General features: G+C 31.9%; 1 protein-coding gene across 3 annotated transcripts in view; it reads left to right on the forward strand.

Annotated features, from left to right (window-relative positions):
- Positions 1 to 10,343, forward strand: part of LOC143059633 (dynein axonemal heavy chain 7-like) — a 63,782-nt gene extending 53,439 nt beyond the window's left edge. For all 3 annotated transcript variants that reach the window (XM_076233147.1, XM_076233148.1, XM_076233149.1), the window contains 5 exons: positions 3,662 to 3,892; positions 5,643 to 5,795; positions 6,211 to 6,388; positions 7,566 to 7,669; positions 8,192 to 10,343. In XM_076233147.1, the coding sequence (XP_076089262.1) occupies positions 3,662 to 3,892; positions 5,643 to 5,795; positions 6,211 to 6,388; positions 7,566 to 7,669; positions 8,192 to 8,398 (873 nt within the window). In that variant the 3' untranslated portion in view covers positions 8,399 to 10,343. The remainder of the gene's footprint in view (positions 1 to 3,661; positions 3,893 to 5,642; positions 5,796 to 6,210; positions 6,389 to 7,565; positions 7,670 to 8,191) is intronic.
- The last annotated feature ends 7,456 nt before the right edge of the window (positions 10,344 to 17,799 follow it).

The raw sequence follows: 17,799 nt of genomic DNA on the forward strand, positions 1-17,799 counted from the left end.
CCTTAAATTTAATGTACTGAATTTGCAACAGTTTAGAAAATAACTTTAAATCATCAAGTATCCAATATTAAGAGCAAAACCTAGACATGTGATCGAGAGATATTTTGTTAACTAATTTCAAAATGAGTTCTCTCCCTTTGGTGAAAGAATTATTATATTTTATGAGGTGTTGGTTGTCCATCATTGTGTTGTTTTATGCTTTGGTTCCTCCCATATGTTTTCTTGCATATTTAATTTAAATAGATGTGTTCAAAGCTTTTATTTTGATTTTATATGTCACTTTTGTTTTTGCTTTAAAATATATATTAAAAAAAAAATCATTGTCGCAGACAAAGGGAGTCAAAGGGCAAAACTTCTTGAATTTAGTTATAGCCCTTTCTGGCTTATTTCTGTAAATTGGATTATTTGATGTTTTCCAGTGCAATTTTTGTGAAGTTCTCTCCCAATTTTATTTTCTACCGTTTTTTAATGGTTATTTGTTATATTGGTTATGATTTATTAAATATTAACATTTTTGTTTATGTTTTTTTATAATTTGCTTGTGCTTCAACTTGGTTATTCAACTGACTGTTGCTATGGTAACAGAAACGGGTAAGAGTAGGGTACCATATATTCACTAGCTTAGTATCATGTCTGGCTTATTTTCACCTCTTTATATACATTTAAGAATCAAAATGTTGGAGTTACTTTCCCTGAGTATAGAAGTTTAAATTCTTAGCAATATTATCAGGATGCAATTCATCACTAGAAAGATATGAAATATTGCCTACATGCATTGCTTATTAGGGAACTGTCAAAATGTTGACTGCCTGCAATGATCACTAGAAAAAAAGAAACTCTTGATGCTGCCTCAAGTGAGCAGCTACCAACCAAAATAGCACATAACATACACCAATATCTTGTATATCTTATCAAGCATGTCTGTAAGCTTCTTGCAAAGGGGAAGTAACTCTAGCAGTGGGCAAATAACTCTGTAGATAGACAAAATCATATATATTTATTAGTCATATAATGTAGGCTCTTTAATTTAAGGTAATAGTGTATAACATTGCACATTTGTCTAGGGTCAAGGTGCATGAACACAAGTTCTTCTTTATAATACTTTCCCTGGTTATGTTTCTGAAGATTGAGCAATGTTTAGTAAGGGAAAAACAGACAATCATAGGTTTTGAGGGAAGACAAAAAATGAAGTGAAAGTACATGTAGATTTTAATGCAAAGAAAGAAATTGTGATTTAGAATGTTTGATGATACAAGATGATAGGTTAAATTGTACACAGGATAGAAGAGATTATATCTCTTTAGATGTGAAGGGGTTATGTTTCCTTTTTAATGATTATTAGTGAAAATAACCTTTTTCAATTAATTTTTACTTTTTTTGGCAGTCTTAAAATAATATTAGGGATCACAAATACAGATTTGTATCCTTAGTTACTAAATATCTATTCTGATTACTTTTTTTTGGTTATATTTTCTATTCAACATTAACACAATTTTTCTTCTTAAAATAAACTAAAAACTAAATCTATTAGCATTTCTTTGCTTTGGTAAGTAGAAGGAAATCAGAAAGAAAGAAGATGTTTAGTATGTCCACAATTCACTGTCTTTTTGGTATGGCTGATATTGATCATTGAAGCACCAAAAAACGAGAGCGATGTGTCAAAAAAGTCATTGAATGTCAAATGCACTTGACCTGTTGCTGTGTACTTTGACCACTTGGCCACCAAGACCCCTCATATATATATATATATATATATATATATATATATATATATATATATATATATATATATATATATATATATATATCCAAGATGTATGTGTTTAGTTTAATGAATGAATATGCATGTATAAAATTAACAAAAATCCCTAGAGCTTCACCTTACATAGTAATCATTATAATTCCTCTTAACCAATCAGGGATTTAGCGTGATTGTTGACCTCTTTCAGATTTTTATCTCCCATTTATGGGCATTATGTTTTCTGGTCTGTGTGTCCGTTGGTTTGCCCGTCCATCTGTCCCGCTTCAGGTTCAAGTTTTTGGTTGAGGTAGTTTTTGATGAAGTTAAAGTCCAATCAACTTGAAACTAAGTACACATGATCTTTCTAATTTTAATGCCAAATAAGAGATTTTCCCCCATTTTCTCGGTCCATTGAATATAGAAAATGTTAGTGCGGATTGGGCATCCGTGTACTGGGGACACATTCTTGTTTTGAACGTCTCTTTGAAGATAAGTGTCCCAACAGAGAAGACAAATCTGCCACTTTGGAGGGAAAATATTGAAACTTCTCACTCTTTTTCCTGCTCATGTTTTCCCTGTAAAGATTAAATCCAGGCCATTTATTAGGAGGCGGTACCTGGTATTTTTACCCTCCTATGCTATTGACAAGTACTGCCTAAATGTAGAAATTTTTATATAAGATATTCATGGAATAAATTGAAAAGTACCACCTAGAAACGTGGAAAGTACCAGTCAACATGAAAGATAATGAAACCCCTGTAAATCAATGTTAATATAATTTTAATAAGTGCCAAAGCTACCAAAACTCATTATTTTGATAATACTTTCCCCATAAAAATATAAACAAACTGAGTTACAAGATGAACAGAACTCTAACAAATCAGAGAGATAACTTCCATTTCCAAAGTTTGAAAACTTGCTAACTATTATTTCTATTATGTAGTTGCTTTTTATATCTTGCATGCAAATTATATATTCTTGTTAGTGTATATTAGCACTAGAAAAATATATTGTAAACATGTACATTTTAATGTTTCCTACCATTGTTTTATGTTTTAGCAAGGAGCGGTAATTTTTCAACTTCCATTTTTGTACACGACATCTTTTACATGACTTTGAAATTAAATTTGAAATTACCTTTTATTGTTTTTTGCATGATTCAGAAGTTATTTTTTATTTTTAAAATTTGGTCTCATCTTGAAGTACTGTATTTGGATTTTTTTTACATGACAGCATGAAAGTTGGTCCACTTAAAAATTTAAAGAAAAAAATTGTGATTCTGTTTTAGCTGCATTACTTACACTTGTTGTCAAAATACAGTGGCGGATCCAGGGGAGGGGGGGGGGGGGGGGTTCCGAGGGTTGGAACCCCCCCTTTTTTTGGACGATCAATGCATTTGAATGGGAGCATATAGTTGGAACCCCCCCCCCCCCCCCCCCCCCCCCTTTTTACTCTGGGTTGGGAACCCCCCCTTTTTAAAATGACTGGATCCGCCACTGAAATATCTGGAGAATCTCTACTTAGTATCTCAATTATTAACTGTTTATGAATAGAAACAGTCTATAAAAGTTATCTCTGGCAAATTTTCAGTTGTTATCAAATTTAAACATATTAAACTGAAAGGAAGAAAGTGTGCTCAAAGAGAGTGTATTTTGTTGTCAATCAATATATTCCCAAATGTCATACCTTTTTCATTTTAAGAATTGATATCATAATTTCATCAATATTTATATTTGTTCATCAATTTTCATTTATAAACCAACACATATATATACACGTTTTTCATTGATTTATTGACCTCATGTGACCTTTGTGTATTTCTTTAATTTAGTTCTCATTATTTGTAATCAATATTCCATAGTCTTTGAATTAATTTTTTTATTTTTTAGTAATTTTTATTTTTGGATTATTTCCCTTTAGGCTAGAGCATCCTCAGGTGGAGGGAAATCAACAGATGAGATCGTTGATGAAGTTGCTGCTGATGTTTTATCTAAAATTCCAAACATATTTGACACTGATTCAGCATTGCGTAAATATCCTACATCCTATAAACAGAGTATGAACACCGTCCTTGTCCAAGAAATGACCAGATTCAATAGACTTCTGTCAACTGTCAGATCCAGCTTGGCCAACATCAGAAAGGCCATGAAGGTAGGTTAAAATGTTACTATAGATTCAATTTCAATGATGGGGTACACATTTTGTGGATTTTTTGGGATATAGGTGTAAAACCAAATACACATTTCCTACCAAATTTATTTAAAATCTCATTTGTACACAAAAATACTCTTGAATATTGGTTCCACACTAGAATAAATGAATCCTTATTATTCAAAACCAGTAAGTTAAGTATCAAGTAAATAAATGCTTTAATTCTTTGGTGTTCGGTCACAAGTTGAATGTTTTTCAATATTTCAATTCTTTGATTAGTTATTTTTTAGCTCACCTAGCCCACAGGGCCAAGTGAGCTTTTCTCATCACTTGGTGTCCGGCGTCCGTCGTTAGCTTTTACAAAAATCTTCTCCTCTGAAACTACTGGGCCAATTTTTACCAAACTTGGCCACAATCATTATTAGGGTTTCTTATTTAAAAATTGTGTCCAGTGACTCGGCCAACCAACCAAGATGGCCGCCATGGCTAAAAATAGAACATAGGGGTGAAATGTAGATTTTGGCTTATAACTCTGAAACCGCAGCGTATAGAGCAAATCTGACATGGGGGTAAAATTGTTTATCAGGTCAAGACCTATCTGCCCTGAAATTTTCAGATGAATCTGACAACCTGTTGTTGGGTTGCTGCCCCTGAATTGGTAATTTTAAGGAAATTTTGCTGTTTTTGGTTATTATCTTGAATATTATTATAGATAGAGATAAACTGTCACATCAATAATGTTAAGCAAAGTAAGATTTACAAATAAGTCAACATGACGGAAATGGTCCATTGACCCCTAAGGAGTTATTGTCCTTTATAGCCAATTTTTAACAATTTTCATAAAATTTGTAAATTTTAACTAACATTTTCCACTGAAACTACTGGGCCAAGTTCATTATAGATAGAGATAATTGTAAGCAGCAAGAATGTTCAGTAAAGGAAGATGTACAAACACATCACCATCACCAAAACACAATTTTGTCATGAATCCATCTGCTTCCTTTGTTTAATATTCACATAGACCAAGGTGAGCGACACAGGCTCTTTAGAGCCTCTAGTTTTATTATATTGACAATAGGCTTTTTAATGAAATTAAAGTAGAAAACGTAAGGAACTATATCTATTTCTACGCTTCTACAATATATTTTGATGTGATGTCATCGAAATGTATTGACAGGTTGTTTTATTGTTGTATGACGCCAGAGGAGTGAAATAACCACTTTTATTTCACATGTGATATTATTGGTTTCTATTTCCCTTGGAAATCACGGTAAATCATTGCAACCAATGTAATAAATAGAGAATATCATATGGCAATTTCAATATCTCTGCTCAAGGGATTATATTGGTTGAGGGTTGATACGGTGTCTGATATTGAAAAAGCCATATCATATACACTTTATTATATACATATATCTCAAGTAGATGTTTTTTATGTGACATGACATCATACAGATAAGGAGGATTGAAATGACGTCATACAGATTATAGGTTTGACATGACGTCATACAGATTAGAGTTTTTGATAAAGCCTTTGCAACAGTGACTGCAATCGATGACGTGACGTCATACAGATTAAAGGTGTGATAAAGCTTTTGCAACCGTGCTGATATCGATATCATCACGGGTGGCTGATACAGCACGCTTGCCATTGATTGTATTACACATACAATTTATCTGTATTTACTACTAAGTATATAATAATTCCTTTTATCAACCTATTTTCTTAAATTTACATTTTGTATTACAGGGACTTGTTGTGATGTCATCTGACCTAGAAGAGGTCGTACTTAGTATGCTGAAAGGAAAGATTCCCGGCATGTGGATGAAGAAGTCTTATCCATCATTGAAGCCACTTGGAAGCTATGTCAATGATTTGATTGCTAGACTCAAATTCTTACAGGTAAACATTCCTGATAAAAGTAAAATCAGAGAAGTTCTTCAGACTCATTCTATTTATAAAGTGTATTTATTTTTTTGACCAGATTAAAAACCAAATAAAATCATATATCTGACTTTTGTTCAACAATCTTAAAAATACATTTATGCAAAATTCCTAAAATTGCAGTAAAACATCTCAACAAAATGAGTGACTCATTTTGTATTCCATTCTCTGTTTACATCTTCCTAAAAAGACCTTTATAGTAAGTCCAATTATTGGGTTAGTTCTGTCTTATCAGCTACATTGTAAGGAATATATTGTATGTGTTATCTATTTTTTAATCATCAATTTCAGTTAGTTATTTCAGTTACTTAATTTCTCTATTTTCATATTTTATTTGTATGTACTTTTTAAAAATGTTTTGATGTTTTTACAGGACTGGTATGACAATGGACCACCACCAGTCTTCTGGATCTCTGGATTTTACTTCACTCAGGCTTTCTTGACTGGAGCTCAGCAGAATTTTGCCAGGAAATACACCATTCCTATTGATTTGTTGTCATTTGATTATATAGTTATGGAAGATAAGGACTATGACACACCTCCAGAAGATGGTAAGTAAAATGAACAGTACTAGGTCAAGGTCAGATAAATATACAGACTATGACACTCCTCCAGCAGATGGTAAGTAAATTGAACAGTACTAGGTCAAGGTCAGAAAAATATAGACTATGATACACCTCCAGAAGATGGTAAGTAAAATGAACAGTACTAGGTCAAGGTCAGAAAAAAATACAGACTATGATACACCTCCAAAAGATAGTAAGTAAAATGAACAGTACTAGGTCAAGGTCAGAAAAATATACAGACTATGACACTTCTCCAGAAGATGGTAAGTAAAATGAACAGTACTAGGTCAAGGTCAGATAAATATACAGACTGACACTCCTCCAGAAGATGGTAAGTAAAATGAACAGTACTAGGTCAAGGTCAGAAAAATATACAGACTATGACACTCCTCCAGAAGATGGTAAGTAGTAAAATGAATAGCACTAGGTCAAGGTGAGAAAAATATACAGACTATGACACTCCTCCAGAAGATGGTAAGTAAAATGAACAGTACTAGGTCAAGGTCAGAAAAATATACAGACTATGACACTCCTCCAGAAGATGGTAAGTAAAATGAACAGTACTAGGTCAAGGTCAGAAAAATATACAGACTATGACACTCCTCCAGAAGATGGTAAGTACAATGAACAGTACTAGGTCAAGGTCAGAAAAATATACAGACTATGATACACCTCCAGAAGATGGTAAATAAAATGTACGTTACTAGGTCAAGGTAAGAAAAATATGCAATACTAGGACAATGTCTAAAAAATATACAATACTGTGACAATGTCTCAAAAATGTACAATACTATGACAACGGCCCAAAAAAAAAAAATACTTTACTAAGCCTAGGTCTCAAAAATATACTATACTGGGACAATGTCTAAAAAAATACTATGTCAAGGTCTCAAAAATGTACAATACTAAATCAAGGTCTCAAAAAAAAAAGCAAAGATAAACATTAAATTATTATATTTTAAATGAATTATATAATTTGTCTTAACTAAACAAAATACTGTTTTGTTTGAATAGGAAATATTGGTATAACTGTTAAGTTACAAAGAAACAAAGGCATTTTGTATACTTCTTCAACTGATGTCAAAAGTACAAAATATATGTGAAAAAAAACAAAGAACTTTAAGGATATAAGATGAGACTATTTAAATATTTTTCTTTGCAGGTGTTTATGTCCAGGGATTATATGTAGAAGGCGCATGTTGGGATAGAAAAAAGAATGTTTTTGCAGAATCTGTGCCTAAAGTTTTATTTGATCCTATGCCTACGGTAAGTAATTATATGTCCTAGGCTATGGCTTCATGGCTCATTGACTTCAAAAAAACTAAAATGATTATATTAGCTTAAAAATAAATAGCAAAAGTTAGTTTGTCTCGGTTGAGTTTGAACAACTGTTATATCAATCCACAAAGGATATAAGGCCTTGCTGATGTTCAATAGATGATTAAGAGTATAAAGCCACCGTCATGTACAGCTTCACAACCAAAGTAAAACAGACATAGAAGAATGACCTGGGTTTCAATGCAGATACATTAAATAAATCTAACTTATAGTAGGAAAAGTTGTATTTGATATATTCTGGTTGGCTGTTTGATCTAAGGTCATAATGCAGGAGGTGTTTTTGTTATGCTTCAACAGCAAAAATCAAGTGTTCGAGAGGAAACCATTTAACTTACAAGTGTCAAAATTGATGAGTCGATTTCTAGATGAAAAAAATATATTGATTAAATCTGTTTTTAAATGAAAGTTTTCATATAGCAACAAGTTCAATGATTTTTCTTATATTTCCAGATCCACATGGTACCGATCAAGAAATCAGACATTCCTAAAAAGCCAGTATATAGCATTCCTGTGTACAAGACCAGCGAACGTCGTGGTGTTCTGTCAACTACTGGACACTCTACAAACTTTGTTATTGGCATGTCCCTACCCTCAGACAAACCTCAAGACCACTGGGTCCAAAGAGGCGTGGCCCTGATCTGTCAGCTTAATGATTAAAGACAGGGAGCTTCCGTCCCCATAACATAGACTTTCACAATTTCACAATGCCATATAATAATCTAATCTGTGTGTTACATCTGCTGCTAATTATGATAATTATCAACTAAGGTTGTATCTGCTTTTAATACAATGTTGTCTACTATAAACTATAGACTGGAAAAATAGAAACCTTCTGAATATCAGTGGATATTTTAACATGCTAATATTGTATTATGCTAGTTTTTCTAATACATTTTATAGGCTAAAACCTCTGATGAAATATGAAATGCCTGAGAATAATCTCATGCTGATGACCAATTCATTTGGAATAGTAATGACATTTGAAATGTAAAGCACGAGTTTTCACATCTTAATTTCCTCTATCTTTGTTTTAGATATATGTAAATAGAGTAAACTAAACCATTGATTTCATTGAACTGGTAGACCATATTGTCTCTTTGTGTTATATGGACTAGTCAGTAGATATCTGACAGGTGTAAGCCATTTCTGTTTTAGTAGTGCTAAATCTGTGTTTTGCTAGAATTATGTGATTTGTATGGATTGCAGTGAAAAAAAAAGAATTAAAAAAATCATTTTCTGTCACCTCATTAAAGATAACTGCTTTTCTGTTCATAGTTTGCAAATATTTTAGTTAACGAAAAATAATGCATATTTTTTTTCAACAAGTTTTCAATAAGAGTTAATACAAACAACCAAAATGTATGACTTTGTAAGTACTGTGCTTGTGTGTGCAAATAATGGAATGGCTTATTTGTTACCAGGGCTAGTGTTTAGTTAACAGTTATATATGTGTGAACAACAAAGATAACAGGTATTGCTTGTGCATAACAGAGCTATATTAATTAAGAAGAAATTGAACTCTGTTAAGTCAGTGTTATGGGGTCCTCAGTAGTATGTTGAGTTTTGCCTGATGTCCAATCAAATAACTCCATTTGTTTTATCAGCCAATGAAATGTTGTTGCATTTTATGAAGTATTCAAATAGAGGCATTTATATGATCTGTGATTTTTTTTTACAATTCCTGTGATTAGTTAAACTTGTTTATTATCTTTTGTTCAGGGGAATAACTTAACCTGTTTATTAAATATTAACTCAAACAGGTATGAAAGAAAACATCTTTTGAACAAGAAAAAGTTTTTGCAGATGTTAATGTTATTAAAGGAATATATCTGCCTAATGAGCCTTTCTGTAAGATCTAGTTAGAAGTGACATAACTTAAACAAAAATCAGAAGAACAAAAATGAACTTAATAGGTTGATTAGATACTGAATTCCGTCCACATTAAATTATCTTTTGTGATATTTGTTTTTAATGTGAATTTATTTACACGATTGTACATATTTTTTTCAATCATACTGCACATCTGTCTTGTGCTAACCAACTGTGATATCTTATTTATTTAACGTCATAATTTAATTATTCTTTATTGTATGGATAGACTTTTGTTTTTGTTGACTTGTTTTTTTTTCTTAATTTTTATTTTGATATTTTCACATATAAAGTATAGTTATTTTTTCATGAATGAGAAGGACAAAACAGTGTTGTTTTATATTTTAATGAATGAAATTTTGAATTTGAGATTTACAAATTATTTAGATTAGTTGAGAATGAACAATAGATGCATTTACAGAAAGTTTGAATTTTATTTTATGGAAATAAAGTTTCAACTGTCAGTCTTAGTGATCTGTGTAATTTGTAAATCTTTAATTTAATATTTAAACTGCTGATTTTTAGACAATGCATTCCAAATATAGTAGTATATATAGATATATATTTTAAGAAGACCATTAACTTTGGTAACCTTATTTGCTGATATAAAGTGGTGGAGAAAGTTGAATTAAAGCATTCCGTCCTAAGTATATTATATTCAGACAATTCTGAAATATTTATTCTGTTAGTTTTGTACAGAGAAAGAACATCCCATAATAAAACTTGAAGTGTTTGTTGTTTGTTTATTTTTTATATACCAAGAGTTACTTCCGCTAACAACTTTTGCTATCTTAGTCAGGTTTTGCATATTTCAAAGTGACACCCTAACCCTGCACAAAGCACATCACTGTCACTGGGGAAATCCTTGGGGCTCTTTCAGTTGAACATTTTACAACCGATATATTACAATTACTTATAGATTTCAGTGACCAAGTTTGTATGTCAATCATAATATTGTCATATTTTCCTAGATGATTCTTATATAATACATTTTTTGTACATCCATTTTAGAGCCTCTGTATTACAAGTAGTTGACATAGTGGCAATTTAGAATTAAATGCATATTCCTGTGTTGCTAAGTGGTCTAATGACGTCCATTATCACTGAACTAGTAACATATTTGTTTAGGCGCCATCTAAAGGACTCCTCTTGGTGCGGGAGTTTATCGCTGCATTGAAGACCCATTGGTAGCCATCAGCTGTTATCTGCTCTATGGTCGGGTTGTTGTTTCTTTGATACATTCCCCATTTCCATTCTCAATTATAAGTTGTCAGCACTGAGGTTGTGAGTTGGAATTCAACAGATGCAGTTGACTTCAAACTTAATTGAAAAGGATTGTCAGTTTTCCTACGCAAGGTTGGTGGTTCTTCCGTAGACAGATGGTTTCCGGATAAAAACTTTAGTAAATGTAAATAGAAATAAATAAGAATTTAACACAAGGTTTATAACCACTAAAGGAAGGTTGTGATTGATTTTGGGAGTTAGGTCCCAACAGTTTAGGAATAGGGGCCCAAAAGGGGTCTAAATAAGAATTTTCTAGTTTCCAGACTATAACTTGTTTGTGATCTTTCTGAAAAAAAAAAAATTTATAACTATTGATTTTTTTAATTTTCCATTTTTTCCATTGATTTTTAGTACTTATTTGTATATTAAAGGAATAAATATCGATATGGCAGGAGAAACACGCCAAATATGATATGTAAATTATTATATAAAATATTGCGCAATAGCAGGAAATCTTTTGCATATTATTGCACTATAGCACAGTATTGTGCATAAGCAAGAAATCCTCAATCAATTGCACAGTATTGTGCAATTGTAAGAAATCTTCAATTCCACACTTGTGCAATAGCAAGAAATCTTGTAGAAAATTAATAGAAATATTTCAACCAATTTCAAATTTTTAAGTTCTTTCACCACAGTCATTTTGTGTCAGAAACCTATGTTATGTCATGGTAATTTTTCAGAGTTTAATTTGATTTTAACATTTTAAAAATTCATTGATATTTTCCACTTGTATCACATGTTTTGGAAATAATTCCAGAACGAGATTTCAATAAGACTGAAAAGTCAGAAGAATACATCCTTAAGGAGTTATTGCCCTTGAAAGTCAATTTGTAACAAATTCTTGAAACCTTTTCCAAACCTTCACTGAAACAAAGGAGTAAGTTCGGTAAGGGTCATATTTGGACCCGATTATAAAGTTCAATGTTACAAGACAAAAAATGTTTTAAGTTGACTTAAAAACATGTGAGAAAGTTAAATAGAACTATTTTTGTCATAGTTTAATTATAACACGCTGAGTTTTACATTTCAAAAAGGTAAAGATAAGATATTTTGGTGAATTTGATAAAATCAACTGGATATCAACCAAATTAAGAACCAGGAAACAGAGCGCAGGCGTTGACAAACTAAATATTCAAACATGATATGTCTTTACAAACATTATTTCAAAAGATCATTGTTGTCGACCTATGCACTATATGTTTCCTGTCCAATAATCTATGGAAATTAAACCATTTTCATTGATGTTTTCGTGGAAAATCAATACAAGTACAAATTGTGATAAATACTAAAACGCAGGAACGTAAATTAAAAAAAAAATGGCTTGTTTCCTATCTAGTCACTGTACTAGCTATACTTTATCATGCTATTGGTCAATAAATCTTAATTTGAAATTTACGCTTAAAAAAGGGGCCGTTTTAGGACATTACCAACCTACTCCTTTAACCAAATTTGGCCATCATAAGGGTATCTAGTTTAAAAAATGTAAAATTGGGAAAGGAAATGGGGAATGTGTCAAGGCGGCAACAACCCGACCTGTGTCTGATTTCCCACCTGTCAACCAACAGTTGCACATGGCTAAAAATATAACATGGTGATAAAATGCAGGTTTTTGCTTATATCTCTGAAAAACATCAATGGTGAACAAATATATCAGGTGAGTGACACAGGGTCCTTGGAGCCTCTAGTTTGGTTTGAAAGCATTTTTCATGTGAGGGGCTTTTGAAGGCAACTATAAGGTATGGATTTTTATACGACCGCAAAATTTTTTTTAAGCTGTATCAAGCTTGAATGTTGTGTCCACCCCAACTGTCTGACTTCTGCATTCGTATAAAGCTGCCCCCTGCGGAGCATCTGGTTTCTCATTGTTGAAGGCTATACCCTTACCTAATTTAAACTACGGTGTATAATTAGTCTTAATAACAATCATACAAAATTGCTTATTTTTGTCGAACCTGCAACTTCTGCACAGAAAGCAGGACAATGATAGTGAACCAGCAGCAGTGTTAAATAACTACTTGAAAGCCTCCCTATTTTTGAAGGTAGAAGACCTGGATGCTTCATTCTTAGAATGTATTTGCCATATGTTATGATGTTTTCGTGTATCATATGCCCCTTAACCTTGACCTCATATTCGTGATTCAGTGACTGCTTTGAAAAAAAGTTGAGATTTGTTGTAATGTTAATTTCGTTCTTATTATGCGTAAAAGGATAAATATATTTAGTACATTTGTACATTGCAAGGTTCTCGTGCCTGTCAGACAGTTTTATTTGACAACGAACTCATTTCATGGCTCGGTGAACAAGGTTAACTTTTCTTGGTCATGTCCATATATCAGATGCTATATATAGCAATAGATCTGTGTTTGGTGTATTGAATGATTGTTAGGGGTGCATGTCCAACTGGCAGTTGCCATCTAGTCTTGAACTCATTTTCATGGTTCAGTGGTCAAAGTTAAGTTTTGAGTTTTTTGTCTTTTTTTCCTAATACAATATGCAATAGGTCAACTGTATTTGATGTATGAATATATTTTACAATGTAGGTTTCATTAATTATTTTTTACCTTTATAAAATTTACTTACTAAGATCTACTAACCTTGATCTCATTTTCACGGGTCATTGCTTAAGTTTCTGTGTTTTATACCGTTTTTTCTTAAAATATAAGCAATAAGTTAACTATATTTGGTGCATTGAATGACTTTAAGGTGCATTGTATATGTCTGTCTGGTAGGTATCGTCTATATATTACCTCTACCTCATTTTAATGGTTCATTGGTCAATGTTAAATTTTCTGCGACTGTCATACAAGTGAAAGGTTTAGTTAGCTATGAAACCAGTCTAAGAGAAATAAGAGAAAAAACCGCCTGACATTTGTACTAAATTAGGAATTATGACAGTTGTTATCCGTTTGAGCTTTTGATTTTGCGATTTGCTTAGGTTCTTTCCATTTAGAATTGTCCTCGGAGGTCGATGTGTTTTGTAATTTTACTTTTTTCATTGTTAAAATGTCCTGAGTGACGTCATTTACCAGGTAGAGTAGTTCCTTACCTAATATAATGTATTTATTTTAAAGGACAGCGCGTCCGGCGTACTAAATTATAATCCTGGTACATTTGATAACTATAGGGGTGAATTCAGTAAATAAATATACGTCATCAGGGACCGCCCATTTCTGTATAAAAGTGAAGTTCAGGGCTCTTCTGATTGGTAGATAATGTTTGTAAAAAATGTATTTGGACAGATGGATCAAAACTAGAGTTAAAACAAATATGAAAATAATTGTTGAATGTACTAATTATTTTTACTGCAGTGCTAAAAAGTAATGGGGGTCAGTAAAGGAATTAAGAGCGAATCTGCAGTGTTTGTAAACAAGGCCATGTGAATGCCCAAAAATGCCGCATGATCCTATGTTTTTATTGTTGCAAAAGATAGAGCTACATTTGTACTTTCAATGAATGATATATGAAAGATTTTAATTTCTAAAGGTAAATCAGGTATAAATTCAATTCAAGACATAGATTAGCATTAACGTCAATGGGAGATTTTTACTGAATTTTACCTTATTAAAAATACTAAAAGAAATATTTTTACTATATTTAGAGCATAGATTGATTGAAAGAACAACTAGCCCATACTGTCGTCTCTTTTAGTTTCTTTATTATTATGAGGCTGACTTCATGCAGGAACTTCTTAGGAAGAAAGATAAGAAGTTAGCAATATCCTTTAACTCTACTTTCCGCTATATAGATGACGTTCTTTCACTAAACAATTCAAAATTTGGTGAATATGTGGAACGCATCTATCCCATCGAATTGGAGATAAAGGATACTACAGATACAGTTAAGTCGGCATCATATCTTGACTTACATCTAGAAATTGACAATGAGGGTCGGTTAAAAACAAAACTTTACGACAAAAGAGATGATTTCAGCTTTCCAATTGTGAACTTTCCATTTCTAAGTAGCAACATTCCAGCAGCACCTGCATACGGGGTATATATCTCCCAATTGATACGATATTCCCGTGCTTGCATTTCCTATCATGATTTTCTTGATAGAGGGTTACTGCTCACAAGGAAGCTATTAAACCAAGAGTTCCAAATGGTGAAGTTGAAATCATCATCCCTTCGTAAATTTTACGGACGCCATCACGAGTTGGTTGACCGTTATGGAATAACCGTTTCACAAATGATATCGGATATGTTCCTTACGTCGTAACTACAATCCCCTTCCCTTTCATGAATGTGACCTACCGAATTAGACTATTTACCAGATTTGTAATCACATAAGCAACACGACGGGTGCCACATGTGGAGCAGGATCTGCTCACCCTTCCGGAGCACCTGAGATAACCCCTAGTTTTTGGTGGGGTTCGTATTGTTTATTCTTTAGTTTTCTATGTTGTGTCATGTGTACTATTGTTTTTCTGTTTGTCTTTTTCATGTTTAGCCATAACGTTGTCAGTTTGTTTTAGATTTATGAGTTTGACTGTCCCTTTGGTATCTTTCGTCCCTCTTTTAAATCAATCCCAGTTAATTTATTTCCTCTGATTAATGTTGATGGTACTAAATTCTGTATGTTTTTTTAATTATGATTATAATACCCATAGTCTAAAGAATTCACATATATGTTTATTACACGGAGGTCAAGTTGGTTCAATATTCAACATTCAAATATTATTTTAATTTTAGTTTCTTGTGTACAATTTGGAAATTAGTATGGCGTTCATTATCACTGGACTAGTATATATTTGTTTAGGGGCCAGCTGAAGGACGCCTCCGGGTGCGGGAATTTCCCGCTACATTGAAGACCTGTTGGTGACCCTCTGCTGTTGTTTTTTATTTGGTCGGGTTGTTGTCTCTTTGACACATTCCCCATTTCCATTCTCAATTTTAACATTCAACATTCCATTTTTTTTTTTTTTTTTTCTTGAATCCATTTTCAACATTCAACATTCGATTTCAATATTCAACATTCAACATTCATTTTTTTTTTAATTTCTTGTATCCATTTTCAACATTCAACATTCGATTTCAACATTCAACATTCGATTTCAATATTCAACATTCGATTTCAATATTCAACATTCGACATTCAAATTCTTTTATTTTTCTATTTTTTCTTGTATCCATTTTCAACATTCAACATTCGATTTCAACATTCAACATTCGATTTCAATATTCAACATTCGTTTTCAACATTCGATTTTCAACTTTCAACATTCGTTTTTAACATTCAACATTCGTTTTCAATATTCGATTTTCAATTTTCAACGTTCAACATTCGTTTTTAACATTCGATTTTTAACTTTCAACATTCGTTTTCAACATTCAACATTCGTTTTCAACATTCAACATTTGTTTTCAACATTCAACATTCGTTTTCAACATTCAACATCGTTTTCAACATTCGATTTTCAGCTTTCAACATTCGTTTTTCAACATTCAACATTCGTTTTCAAAATTCGTTTTCAACATTCGATTTTGAAAACGATTATTGAATTTTGAAAACGATTATTGAATTTTGAAAACGATTATTGAATTTTGAAAATCGAATGTTGAAAACGAATGTTGAATGTTGAAAACGAATGATGAATGTTGAAAACAAATGTTGAAAGTTGAAAATCGAATGTTGAAAACGAATGTTGGATGTTGAAAACGAATGTTCAATGTTGAAAACGAATGTTGAAAACGAATGTTGAAAGTTGAAAATCGAACGTTGAAAACGAATGTTGAATGTTGAAAACGAATGTTGAATGTTGAAAATGAATGTTGAAAACGAATGTTGAATGTTGAAAATTAATGTTGAAAACGAATGTTGAATGTTGAAATGGAATGTTGAATGTTGAAAACGAATGTTGAAAGTTGAAAACGAATGTTGAAAGTTGAAATCGAATGTTGAATGTTAAAAACGAATGTTGAAAGTTGAAAATCGAATGTTGAAAACGAATGTTGAATGTTGAAAATCGAATGTTGAAAACGAATGTTGAATATTGAAATCGAATGTTGAATGTTGAAATCGAATGTTGAATGTTGAAAATGGATACAAGAAAAAAAAAAAAAAAAAAAATTTGAATGTTGAATGTTGAATATTGATCGAATGTTGAATATTGAAATCGAATGTTGAATGTTGAAATCGAATGTTGAATGTTGAAAATTGTTACAAGAAAAAAAAAAGAAAAAATTTGAATGTTGAATGTTGAATATTGAAATCGAATGTTGAATATTGAAATCGAATGTTGAATATTGAAATCGAATGTTGAATGTTGAAAATGGATTCAAAAAAAAAAATAAAAAAATTTGAATGTTGAATGTTGAATGTTGAATATTGAACCAACTTGACATCCGTGTTTATTTCTTTTCCTTATAAATAATTTTATATTGGGGACGAATCGACTTGGGAAGGATCGACATGAAAACATGAGGTGTACACGACTGTCTGGCATGGTTCATCCGACCTTGATAACAATTTAATAGTTCATTGGTCAAAGTGAAATTTTCTTGGTTAAGTTTGTTTCTTATAAACCTAAGTAATTGTCAACTTTATTTTGTGCATACAATGACTGTAAGATGTACATGTATTTCCTGTTTGGTTTATCTTAGACTATCGACGAAGTATTAGATTGTGTCATGATTCCAGGCTATGCACATATGCACATATAAACTAAAATAAAATACTAGGTATGTTTTTAGAGCAGTTCATTCAAATATGTTTGTATTTTAGGTGAGTTGATGTACAGGTTATTTTTGTCATTTTGAATAGGCAATTAGAGTAATGATCCAATATATGTACGATTGACAACTGTCATGATTACCAAACAATCAGAGACAAAGTTAGCGCCATGATTACAATGTCATATTTCCTCAAATGCCAGTCATAATGACCACATAACAAATCAACCCCAG

Source organism: Mytilus galloprovincialis, chromosome 14, assembly GCF_965363235.1.
Source record: "Mytilus galloprovincialis chromosome 14, xbMytGall1.hap1.1, whole genome shotgun sequence".
NCBI lineage: Eukaryota > Metazoa > Mollusca > Bivalvia > Mytilida > Mytilidae > Mytilus > Mytilus galloprovincialis.